This window comes from Ranitomeya imitator, chromosome 4 (genome assembly GCF_032444005.1).
Source record: "Ranitomeya imitator isolate aRanImi1 chromosome 4, aRanImi1.pri, whole genome shotgun sequence".
Lineage (NCBI taxonomy): Eukaryota > Metazoa > Chordata > Amphibia > Anura > Dendrobatidae > Ranitomeya > Ranitomeya imitator.
The window spans coordinates 685,536,240-685,549,208 of NC_091285.1; the positions used below are offsets into that span (position 1 = coordinate 685,536,240).

At 42.5% G+C, this 12,969-nt stretch overlaps 1 protein-coding gene across 1 annotated transcript in view; it reads left to right on the forward strand.

Annotated features, from left to right (window-relative positions):
- The window catches only part of LOC138674697 (vomeronasal type-2 receptor 26-like), a 53,075-nt gene that overhangs the window by 10,537 nt on the left and 29,569 nt on the right, over nt 1–12,969 (forward strand). The window contains exon 3 of the mRNA XM_069762513.1: nt 5,804–6,095. Within this exon, the coding sequence (XP_069618614.1) occupies nt 5,804–6,095 (292 nt within the window). The remainder of the gene's footprint in view (nt 1–5,803; nt 6,096–12,969) is intronic.

The window sequence follows — 12,969 nt, forward strand, 5'->3', positions numbered from 1 at the left end:
GCCTCTCGGAATGTTGTTCTTATTTCATGGTGAAGGAGGATCTCTGTAAACTACTTCATTTTAATAGATTAGAACTTTACATATCCAACATTGTTTTCATGCCAGAGGCATAATTTAATGCCCTCAGGTCATAATTAGTGTTGAGTAGTGTTGAGCGATACCGTCCGATACTTGAAAGTATCGGTATCGGATAGTATCGGCCGATACCCGAAAAATATCGGATATCGCCGATACCGATATCCGATACCAATACAAGTCAATGGGACATCAAGTATCGGAAGGTATTCTCATGGTTCCCAGGGTCTGAAGGAGAGGAAACTCTCCTTCAGGCCCTGGGATCCATAGGGATGTGTAAAATAAAGAATTAAAATAAAAAATATTGATATATTTACCTCTCCGGCGGCCCCTGAACTCAGCGCGGGTAACCGGCAGGCTTCTTTGTTCAAAATCAGCGCTTTTAGGACCTGAGAATCACGTCCCGGCTTCTGATTGGTCGCGGGCCGCCCATGTGACCGCCACGCGACCAATCACAAGCCGCGACGTCACCGCAAGCTATTAACGCGCTCATTTTTAAAAATGAGCGCGTTAATGACTTTCAAAGACGTAGCGGCTTGTGACTGGTCGCGTGGCCGCGACCAATCACAAGCCGCTACGTCTTTGAAAGTCATTAACGCGCTCATTTTTAAAAATGAGCGCGTTAATAGCTTGCGGTGATGTCGCGGCTTGTGATTGGTCGCGGCCACGCGACCAATCACAAGCCGCTACGTCTTTGAAAGCCATTAACGCGCTCATTTTTAAAAATGAGCGCGTTAATAGCTTGCGGTGACGTCGCGGCTTGTGATTGGTCGCGTGGCCGCGACCAATCACAAGCCGCTACGTCTTTGAAAGTCATTAACGCGCTCATTTTTCAAAAATGAGCGCGTTAATAGCTTGCGGTGACGTCGCGGCTTGTGATTGGTCGCGTGGCGGTCACATGGGCGGCCCGCGACCAATCAGAAGCCGGGACGTGATTCTCAGGTCCTAAAAGCGCTGATTTTGAACAACGAAGCCTGCCGGTTACCCGCGCTGAGTCCAGGGGCCGCCGGAGAGGTAAATATATCAATATTTTTTATTTTAATTCTTTATTTTACACATCTCTATGTATCCGATACCGATACCCGATACCACAAAAGTATCGGATCTCGGTATCAGAATTCCGATACCGCAAGTATCGGCCGATACCCGATACTTGCGGTATCGGAATGCTCAACACTAGTCATAATCCAACCCGCATGTAACCTCAGCTATAGTTGTGCACCTACATTTTGCTCAATACTTCATCAGTTTAAGTCATATTTGGGAGTACTTACTTTAACTCCTGCGCGTCTTGGCTATTTACCAGTTTTTTGCTGTCATTTTTTTCCTCTCCTTAATCCAAGAGCCACACATTATTTATTTTTCAATCAGTGAAGCCATGTCAAGTCTTGTATTTTGCAGGACAAGTGGTAATTTTGAGTGACACCTTTCATTTTATCACGTGATTCACCGCAAAACAGGAAAAAAATTGCAAGTGCGTTGAATGGTTGAATTGCAGAAAAAAAGTGCAATTTTACAATTTTTTTTTTTATTTGCCATATTTAAAATATGAGAAAACTCACCTGACAGTATAATTTGCCAGGTTAGTACGATTATGCAGATTCCAATCATCAAAAACGAAGAATGAAAGTCGCATTTAGAACCCAATCAGTAAAAAGAAAAGCAGATTTTCTTAGGTACAGTAATATTAAAATGTGGGTAAAGATGGAAATAAGCACTCAGAGGACAAAAAAGTGGACGCAATACACTGGGGACAGATGGGAGATGTAACAAAAGTAGCAGCAAAGTATCAAATAAATATCAATATAATCTAATGCATGATAATTAGTTTGATCACAAGAAACTAATCATGAATGTATATAGAGGATTGGATCCTTAAAAAAATAGCATATAGCAGGAAAGGCAGATAAGAAGTATGATAAGAAAAGATAATTATAATATTAATAAATAATAATAAAGTGCAGGTGCCTATCTGGCCACCTTAAATCACTGGTGACCATGTGAGATAATATATGGCAGAGGAAAAGTAATAGTGCATGGCAAAAAGAGAAAAAAAAATGTTTTTTGTCAATAATAATGTCAAATGCTGCCCCAAGGATGCGTCCACCCCGACGCGCGTTTCGGCGTCTGCCTTCGTCAAGGGGTGACTCAAGGGTATATTTCTCTATATATATTCATCATTGATTTTTCTGATATATGACCAGCTCAAAATAATTATCACACATTAGATTATATTAATATTTATTTGATACTTTGCTGCTATTATTAATAACATCTTTTTGTTACATCTCCTTTTTGTCCCCAGTGTATCGCATCCACTTTTTGGTCCCCTGAGTATTTGTTTCCACCTTTAACCACATTTTATTACTGTACCTAATAAAATATGCTTTTCTTTTTACTGATTGGGTTGTAAATGCAACTTTCTTTCTTCGTTTTTGTTATGTACCTTGCCGATATGCTCTTTATTATATCTACCGTATATTACACATGTAAATGGCAAAAACAGGAATGCACTTTGCTACTTACTAAGTATTTTAGTCGTGCCATTTATTCTATTTTGTGTATTTTGTTTCTGAGTTTATTGTGACTAGCTTTCAATTATGCACAGTTTTTTTTAATTTAAGAGGTGGAAAAAAAATTGAAAATTCGAAAAAACTCCAACTTTTTTTTGTCTCCCATAGCATTCAATTTTTCAGCATGGGGGGCTGTGTGAGGGCTTAATTTTTTGCTCCCTGTGCTGAAATTTTTATCGATACCATTTGGAGGCAGATGCAATATATTGATCACCTCTCATTGCATTTTATTGCAATATTGTCGCTGCCAAAAAAAAACATAATTCTGGATTTTTTTTTGTTTCTCATTATGCTGTTTACCAATCAGATTCATTTATTTTATATTTTGATAGTTCGACTCCATGTATGTGTATTTTTTATTATTTTATTTTTAAATAGGAATAACATATTTTTTTACTTTTTATTGTACTGTATTTAATAGTCCCCTTAGGGGGACTTGAAGTTGAAATCATCTGATTGCTTGTCCTACACATAACAGCCATTATGTGCGGGGAAAGATGTGGATTCGTATCAGTAGGTCATATGTTGATAAGGGGTTTAAGAAGACATAACTTCAAATAAACATTTAATGTTCTTACTTGGTGTGAATGCCGCTGTTCTCCTGAATCTAGTGTTGCTCTTCCTTACCCTCTCCTTTCCACAGGAGTTATGGATCTCTCTTCCCCATGTGTAAATCTAGTCTTTTAAGAAAATTGCCCAGGACCCACAGAGAAGAAATGAGGAACACATTTAATATAGAAGCCACCGTGTAGATGTGTAGAACTGCAGCTGATGTGAACAGTGACAGAACCCAAAGCGAGCGATTGGTAGCACGCATGGAGTTAAGCGTCACTTAGTGAACTGCACACAAAGCTGTGTCACTCACACACAGTAATGAAATAGATGCTCAGCAGTAGAGCTGTGTCACTCGCATACAGTAGTGAAACAGATGCTATGCTATAAAGCTGTGTCACTCGCACACAGAAAGGAAATAGAATTGACACTAGATATGATCCCTGTTAACCTCACAGGGGATCAGAGCCTGCTCTCGGGGAAAGTAGCAAACAGTGGTCACGCAGTCTGCAAAAGCACACAACAAACTCCTCTCTGGAGGTGCCGGAATTCAAATGGCTAGACACCAGCCCTGAATTCATCCACACAAACTCCTCTCCTGGGAACCGGAATTCTAAAGTCTTACCGCCAACCCTGAGCTCATGCTGACAAAGACCACACTTTTGCATAGACTCATACACATATGTATAGTGTTTGATACTAGCACGCCCGCGTGTGCCTCTGAGACTCTTTTATATGTTCAGTTCATTTCCAGTCAGACAGGACCTTACACGCGGGCGAATCCAGAGCTGCCACATCACCAGCGCTGCTGACAACCGACCACCAATGAGATGTCCCGACATCACGAGCATGCTCAGTAGACTCGTCGCTGTCTACCGCTGGTTACCATAGGCTTGGCTGAAGAGCGAGTAGTAAACAGATGTGGAACGCCCACCAGAGTCCGGTACTCACAGGGGGATGTCACTGTGGCAGCGAGCCAGTTCGTGGCCCTGGGAGCCCAATTAAAGGGAAAAGTCTTTTAATGGTTTAATAAAGTTCGTGTTCGTGATGCCACCTGTGGTATTCGGTCAGTAGGAACTGATGCTGCTTAAAGGGGTCCTCTGGGGTGATGTTATGGCAGCTGGATAGTATAACTTCCCACAGGTGAAGTATATCCCCAGGGCACCCGGTGTATAGGTAAAGATAGTGAGTAGTGCGGTAAGAAATGGAGGACACAGGCATTCAGTCTCTTTACCTGGTTTACTGAAGCTTCAGGCAACCGCAATCCAGAGCATCAGATCACAGGGCAGGCAGAGTCCGGCCGGCTTGGAAGCGAATCCGGAGTCCCCTTTACCAAGTGGAGATGAAAGCCTTCCTCAAAGCACGGTGGTGCTGTAGTCCCTTACTGCCTATGGCTTCTAATAAGGTCCTCACCGTTCCTCTTTGTCCCCCATAAAGGTTAGGACACAAACCTGTAAGACAGGTGACTCGATCCTTTTTACAAGGTCTCTATCATGACCCGGGCCCTATATGCCACTGTGCCTCCTGGGTATTAAGGCGGACAGGTGATTTATAATCCAGCTGTCCTGACAGTTTCTGCTGTGTCTCATGAAGTCCGACACAACCCCGGTCTTCCGGCTACCGGTGTCTGCGCTCATCCAGGGAGGTAGCTAAATCGCTGCTCTGCTCCCCTGGTGTCACTCTTCTGTGCTCCACGCTCCTACATGTCCGCTAACAGTGTTCTTTCCTTCAATATATCTCAATTTTGGAGCTGCAGCAACTCTGGCTGCACGGCCCCATGCATGTCTCTCTGCCCCAGACTGGTCCAGTCTGCTTCCTGGCACTAACTACTCAAATACTCCCTTTTCCTCCAGACCAGAATGTATTTATAGGGGAGTTCACCCTTAATCCGGGTTCAGAGCTCCCCCTTCTTGCCTGGAGTATGAACATGTTGTGTGTATGTGATTACCTGATTAAAGAGATCATTCATCGCTTCCAAGCGTGACATCACTCTCCCAGCAATGCCACTATGACAACCAGGATCCTGGGGCGTCACAGATGAACTGCACGAACCTGAGCAGGACGCTGAGACCGACATCTATGCTCAGGAGCAGCGGCCAAAGATGAATGGGAGACCGCTGATGTAGGCAAGGCTTGGGATCTACACTGTGCAGCGGGAGAATCCCAGTACCTAACACACACTCACTAGGATAAAATAATTAGATTTATTTATGGGAAAGAGGAGGCCATATCTCAATAACGGATCGGAGCAAGAACTAAAAATATTATCTGATTCAGAAGAACATGTTAAAGCCAAATGATTTCCTCCATATTAAGAAGCAGAAAAAGATAAAGGACGCATATTTTTGTTGTGGTTTTTCATTAGTTATTAGAAAACCTATTTTGAGATTCATAGGCATGCAAGAAAAATGTTTTACTGAGACTACAGTAAGCAGGTTAAGTTTCTGTTTAAAAAGAAAAATTAATTTTTCAAGAAATTTGGGAAAATTTGCATCATTGGCAAATGGAACTATTAATGTAAGATAAGTCCAACAAGCCAAAAGTAATTATTATTACTCGATATGATGCTCGGAATAATAATTTCTTGCCTTCATTGTCCTCAGATTCAGGTTAGAGAACTACCAGCGTGTCCAGGCTGTACATTTTGCTGTGGAAGAAGTTAACAAAACTCCTGATTTCTTGCCAAATGTCACGCTAGGATTCCAGGTCTTCGATGCTTGTACAGATCTCCAAAGAGCAATCTCAGGAACCTTGCAGCTGTTGAGCGGATACGGAAAACCTCTCCCTAATTATCGATGTAAGCAGGACATCCGTTTGGCTGCAGTAATTGGACACTCTATATCTACATACACAATGTTACTAGCTCAAATATTGGGGCTATACAGGTACCCACAAGTAAGTGCTGGAGCACCCATGATATTAGGTATCCTTTTAGCGAATGACTTAACCTCTGTGATCATCTTCTAGGGTGTTGGTTAATTTGTAATGATGATTAAGGATCCAGTCGAAGGGAATAGTTATACAGGGTATAGATGCAGGTTGATGAAAGTTTCACATTGTTTTGCCAAAGAACAAATAAAATTCATTAATTAGACTAAATTATGATAAATTTCTTTCCAGAAAATGAGGGATTGCTATTCAATAAATATGCTGTCTTTTTGAAAAGCAATGCTTAATAAACAACTCGTTCTCATCCAATGAAAAACAATCTAGCTTCTACAGATGAACCCAATGACAAAGCATCCCATCGTTGGAGTCTTGGAAGTCTACTTTTCTCTCTAGCCTCCTGGACTTTCTTCGAGAGCTGGCCTTCAATGAATACTAGTTAGTCATGTTTATTTTTAGGGCTTAAGATTATTTTAGCCCTCCAGTATATTTTCTTTAGCCTGACATATTACCCAATCTCTTTAAAGGAAGGCTCCCAACTTGCATTACATGGCACCCATTTAAAAAAAATCCACACTCTGCAATATATAGTAAAGTCTGCCAACATAAGAGGTGTTGGGGTCTTCTTCCATGATACTTTCTTATATTTACTGGGCATATAATAAAGAGTTGCCCTTCATTCTAAAAGCTCAATGCGACTTCATGATGAAACATTGAGGATGATACATCAGAGCTTCATAAAGCTCTGAAAAAATGGGCAGCACTGGGGAGGAGTTGATTGGGGATGAAGAGTGTCGATGGTCACCCATAAATTTTCTATAAAGTTGTTGTGCTTCCTACACCAAAAAAGTTACTTCAATTTTTAACATTTCCGGTAAAGCACATAGAGGTAGATATGATTGAATGAGGACTTAGGAATTAAGGAAATCCACCAAATTTCAAATATATCCCTGACTCAGGTGGACAATATAGATAAAATATAACTTTTATTTATAGAATTGAACATGTAGTGATTCAATTTCACCATGCTTTGTTTAAGTCTATCCAGCTAATAGGTTTGACACTCAAGGTGCTGTATTGTCTACAGGATATTAATTCCAATCTAGATATCCTATAAATCATGGATATAAAGATTTTTCTGCCACCAATACCCCTTCTTCATTTGCATAGAATGCTTATGGTGCAGCTGGGGAGTTGGTCGCCTTAATTCAAAACTCCCGTCAGTGGACACAATAATGTAGCCATGAAATCAAGGCTGTGTATTTCTTTTTGCCACCTTAATCTCTATATATTTACATTAAAGAGCTCTACCCACTAGTAGACAAAAGCAGCAGCAGGTGCTTAAAGGAGGTTTCCACATTGAACAATAATAGCACAGAGGAGTTTGCTACATTCCTCAAATTACTCTCTGAAAATCCAATGTTGTCAAAACTGAGGCATCGGTCAAGGACATCTTTATTTGCCCCAGTGGTATCCAGTGTTGGTAATTTAGTATAACTATAACACATATTGTATGAGTATATTGGAACATGATATCCTTCCAAGCTGGTAATAGTGTATCCGAAGCCTCAATGGGTTTCGCCAACACTTTGTCAGTGGGCACATCAGGAGACTAATTTAAGCACTATATAACAGTACTAGAGTGTATGAATAAAATTCTGCCAGCCACGATATGAGCTATGTGTGTTTAAAGCTTCCACACAACGATGTCCACCAGATCTGGCCTCTCATCTTATCCCTCTCAAGGGACAAATCCCATGCGGTCAGGTCGGGTCACGTGCCTCTGTGTCACTGGAGGTGCTTCCTCAGCCATGGCGATAAAAATGCTGAAGAAGGAAAAAAGCCATCATGGTGTTGGTGATGAAGCACTAACTATGGTTGCCAGATACAAGAGACAAATAGTAAGTGATAAGCAAAGGCAGTAAAACTAGACAGAAGGTTCCTACAAAATGAAGTTGGCAATCATCATAACACCACTACACAATCCCCTCTCAGATGAGGCCATGTAATAGACCCCGCCCATATTATGGGATGATATAATTACCCCCTCATTCCATCACCAAAACATGCCATTGGTACCCACCATTAAACCCCTTAGATTGAATGCACACATTCATCCCCTTCTATTTAGGTGTCCCCGTAATGTTGCTAAAATAGTATTTATCAGATTTATTAGTTCCCGCATACACTGCTACTTTGCCCCTCAGCTAGAACCTAAATATATCCGGTAACTATCCTCTCTATTGTAAAAAAAAATATCTACCAACTAAATATACAGCATCTCAAGATTAAAAAAATAATGGGGTATCTGAGATGGATTAATTTAGGCTCAATGGTGCCACAGTTGTCAATCTAAAAATCCATTGAGCTTTCTTCCTCAAAATATAATTATCCCATCACCCCATCAGGGCTATTGCTTCAATTTCTCAATTCCTTGGAATTTTATGAGTATGAGATTCTCTCAGCTTGCATATGTTTCTCAAGAGGGGTATCCTACTTACTCCGAATGGTACCAATGTGCTCAATGTGCACAAAGGAAGAAGCGATATTGGTGGTAGAAATGCAGTATCTTTAGCCATAAATTTAATCCTCCATTCATTAAGTCTCCAGATTAGAATTATTACTTCATATTAATATTAATATTAATCATATTAATCATATTAATATTCATTTGAGCCCCTTCTTATCCCTCATTAAGACTCTCATACGAAGCACCAATCTTGATGAATTGTTTGTGGTTAATATTCGTGGTGATTATAACTTGAATGGAATCTTTATAGAGATGAGGGAATCTTTTGGAATTTTCACACAAAATTTGATTTGCTGCAAATTGAACGTACAATAAAGTCCACTGGCCTATAAACACATGTCCACCGCTCTTAGGTCTCCCAGGATGGTTTTGAACCCTCTTCAAGCTCTTTAAATTAAACTCAGTCATAGTAGTGTCAAAGTGACCACAACATACATAGATATGGGTAAATTCTAGGATGTTAAAGATTCTCTATTTCCACCTTTGGGGAAAGGTTGTACCAGAAACAACATTTGTCACCTTTCCTATTTGTGATCATTGGAAATCAAACTATTCAGACTCTCATGATCTTAGGAATGAGAGTGTTAGGAGTCGAGTTTCCTCTGCTGCACAGGGGGAATCTCGATCCGTGTCTGCTGCGGTCTCCCATTCTGCATCGGCCGCAGTGGGGTTTGCTCAGCTGAGACGTCGCTCCCAGCGTCTCGCTGAGGCTGATTCTGTGCATAGGGTTACTACTGCCTCTTCTGGCTCTCCTATTGTACCCTGCACTGATCTGCGGCGAGCAGGCTTCTCTGGGGCTAAGTCCCTATTTACACATTTACACATACTGAGCATGCCCAGGGCAAGATCTCTCAGTGGAGGTCTAGGGTCACATGCTCAGGTACTGCAGCGACTCCCATTGGTCCTTCTCACGGAAGGTCCTGCAGGTACTAGGACTAGTTCTGCTTTGCACACTGAGCATGCCCAAGGCAGGATCTCTCAGTGGAGGTCTAGGGTCACGTGCTCAGGTGCTGCAGCAATTCCATTGGTCCTTCTTTCACAGGTCCTAGACGTGCTGCAGCTATTTAAGGCTCGCATGACCGCACGGCCATGCGCTAGTATTGTCTTAAGTTATGTGCTTTGCGCCAGTGTGGTCACATGTGTGTGTGTTCAGGGACCCGGCTGAAATAAGCCCCTAGAATGCTGGCTCCTCTGGCGAGGAGATTGAGTCTGTGTGTATTCAGGGACCCGGCTGAAATAAGCCCCTAGAATGCTGGCTCCTCCGGCGAGGAGTTTTGTGTAATTGCGTGACCACTGACTGCTCTCTGTTTGGGCAGTTAGCCTGTGCCTCTGTGGAGTCTAACAGGGCACAGTGCTTTCCTTTCACGGCTACTCAGTGAATTAACTGAGTTAGTCTATACCGCCATATAGCTCCGCCGTTTGCTAGCAGCAGGTACTCCTGCACAGTGGACCCCGGGCTGCGAACGCACCAATATCAATAAAACATCTCTATTTACTCGGTGCGTTCCGCTAGTCCTAACAGAGAGTTCCAAAGTCCCTTCTGTGAATGGAGTTACATTGCTCACATTGAAAACCGTTCACTCACTGTCAATGAGAGAAGTAGTAAACTTGAATATAATGGAATCATACATGTGCACTTCTGCTCCATTCATATAGGGTCTTTTGAGATCCATGTTCAAGCGCTTAAGGGGCCCTTTATACTTAGAACCCCCAAAATAATTGTTTTTTGGGAATAACACCTTAAACCGCACTCATAAAATATGTAGCCTTCAAAAGCTGTCTAAAAGACCAATACTAGTCTTCTCACTCTGATATTCTTGAATTTTCCAACAGATTAGTCACTTTTCCACCAGTTCCCTTCTTAGCAACCGTATTCAATTCCAGTCATTCTTTAGAACAGTGCCCAGTGATGCTTTTCAGTCTAAGGGTCTAGCGCAGCTGGTGTTGCACTTTGGATGGACCTGGATTGGTCTTTTGGCCATCGATAATGATTATGGTCAACAAGGTATACAAATGATCAAGAATGATATAATAAAAGCTGGGGCTTGTGTGGCTTTCACAGAGACCATAGTTTCCAGTCAACAGGATCGTAACGCCAAACATATTGCTCGGGTGGTTAAAGATTCAACAGCTACAGCGGTGGTCATTTTCTCTACTGATGTAGACTTAGTCTATGTACTGGATGAGATGTTGAAGCAGAACATCACAGGTAAAGTATGGATTGCCAGTGAAGCTTGGGCAACATCACCTTTCTTGTCAATATATAAATATTCAAGACTTCTTTTTGGAACTATTGGTTTTGCCCTCCACAGTGGAAGCATGCCAGGATTTGGAGATTTCCTTAATAATATCAACCCATCCATGGTTGTCGGTAGGCAATGGATACAAATATTTTGGGAAGAGGCTTTTGGTTGCAAGTTCCAAGACCAGAACAGTATCAAAGTCTCTTCAAACTCATCAATAAAAGAATGTACTGGCCAAGAAAGTCTTGAGGGCATACGGAATAGTTACAATGACATTTCTGGTCTGAGGGTGACGTACAGCATTTATACAGCAGTTCATGTGATAGCAAAAGCTCTGCACGATTTGGGTAAATGCAAGGATGAATTTGGACCATTTCTCAATGGAACATGTGCTCACATAGACAACTTTGAGCCTTGGCAGGTAAGGAAGTTCTAGAAAGCTTAATAGAAGATTGAATTCTCACTAGTTTGTTTGTTATATCATGTTATTCATAAAATAATTATTTTCTGTTATTTCAAATTACTTATATAGAGTGCTAATTATTATTATTATTTATTATTATAGCACCATTTATTCCATGGTGCTTTACATGTGAGGAGGGGTATACATAATAAAAACAAGTACAATAATCTCGAACAATACAAATCACAACTGGTACAGGAGGAGAGAGGACCCTGCCCGCGAGGGCTCACAATTGACAAGGGATGGGTGAGGATACAGTAGGTGAGGATAGAGCTGGTCGTGCAGTGGTTGGGTCGAATGGTGGTTACTGCAGGTTGTAGGCTTGTCGGAAGAGGTGGGTCTTCAGGTTCTTTTTGAAGGTTTCCATGGTAGGTGTGTTAGGGCTAGCGGAACACACCAAATAATAAGATGGAATAAGGTGCGTTCGCAGCCCGGAGTCCACCGTGCAGAGATGGAACCTGCTGCCAAGTAATGACGGATTAAATGGCGGTACAATGTGAATACACACACGGGTTAACTTCACGCTGTGTGATGGAAGCGAACCCTGTTGCGTCACAGGGCCGCAGTACCGCATGTAACAAAACTAATAATTAAATAGCACGAGAGTGCGAACTGTGCTGTATTGGCGGACGCCACTAACCACCCTGACTTGGGTTAAAGAAGCGCTCTAATGGCGCATGGCACCGTACTGGCGGTCACAGCAGTAGGCGCTGTTTCGTGTGTTAACGCTGTGAGTTCAGCCGGGCGCTAGATTGCAGCCATACACCTTACGCGAACAGTCATACACAAGGGATAGGTTTTTTAAGGAACGACTTGCACTCATCAACACACACACGATTACAATTGTACACTAGCATATGGCCGTATGATCATGCGAAGCTTATATAGCTGCAGCATGTATAGGACCTTCCAATAAAGGACCAATGGGAAGCTGCCACAGAAGTTTAGCACCTTCAGGACCTTCCTGGAGGACCATTGGGAACCTGTGCAGCATCTGAGCATTTGACCCTCGATCTCCAATGGGAGATCTCACCCTGGGCATGCTCAGAAGGGAAAAAGCAGGACTTAGTCCCAAAAGCATCTGCTCGCCACTGCCCAGGTCTGGCTTCAATGGCAGAAGCAGGAAAAGCAGCAGTAACCCTATGCACAGAGTGAGACTGAGCAAGACGCTGGGACCGACGTCTCCGCTGAGCAGACTCCACTGCAGCTGGAGAAGAATGTGAGTCCGCAGCAGAGATGGTTCGAGATTCCCCCTGTGCAGAGGTGGGAACTTGACACCTAGCAAGGTGAGAGTCTGATATGTTGTGGTAGAGAGTTCCAGAGTAGGGGTGATGCGTGAGAGAAATCTTGTATGCCATTGTGGGAAGAAGAGATAAGAGGGGAGTAGAGAAGGAGATCTTGTGATAGTCAGAGGTTGTGTGCAGGAAAGTATAGGGAGACGAGGTCACAGATGTATGGAGGAGACAGGTTGTGGATAACTTTGCATTTCATGGTTAGGCTTTTGTACTGGAGTCTCTAGGTAATGGGGAGCCAGTGAAAGGATTGACAGAGGGGAGAGGCCGAGGTATAGCAGGGGGACAGGTGGATTAGTCGGGCAGCTGAGTTTAGAATAGATTGGAGGGGTGCGAGAGTGTTAGATGGGAGGCC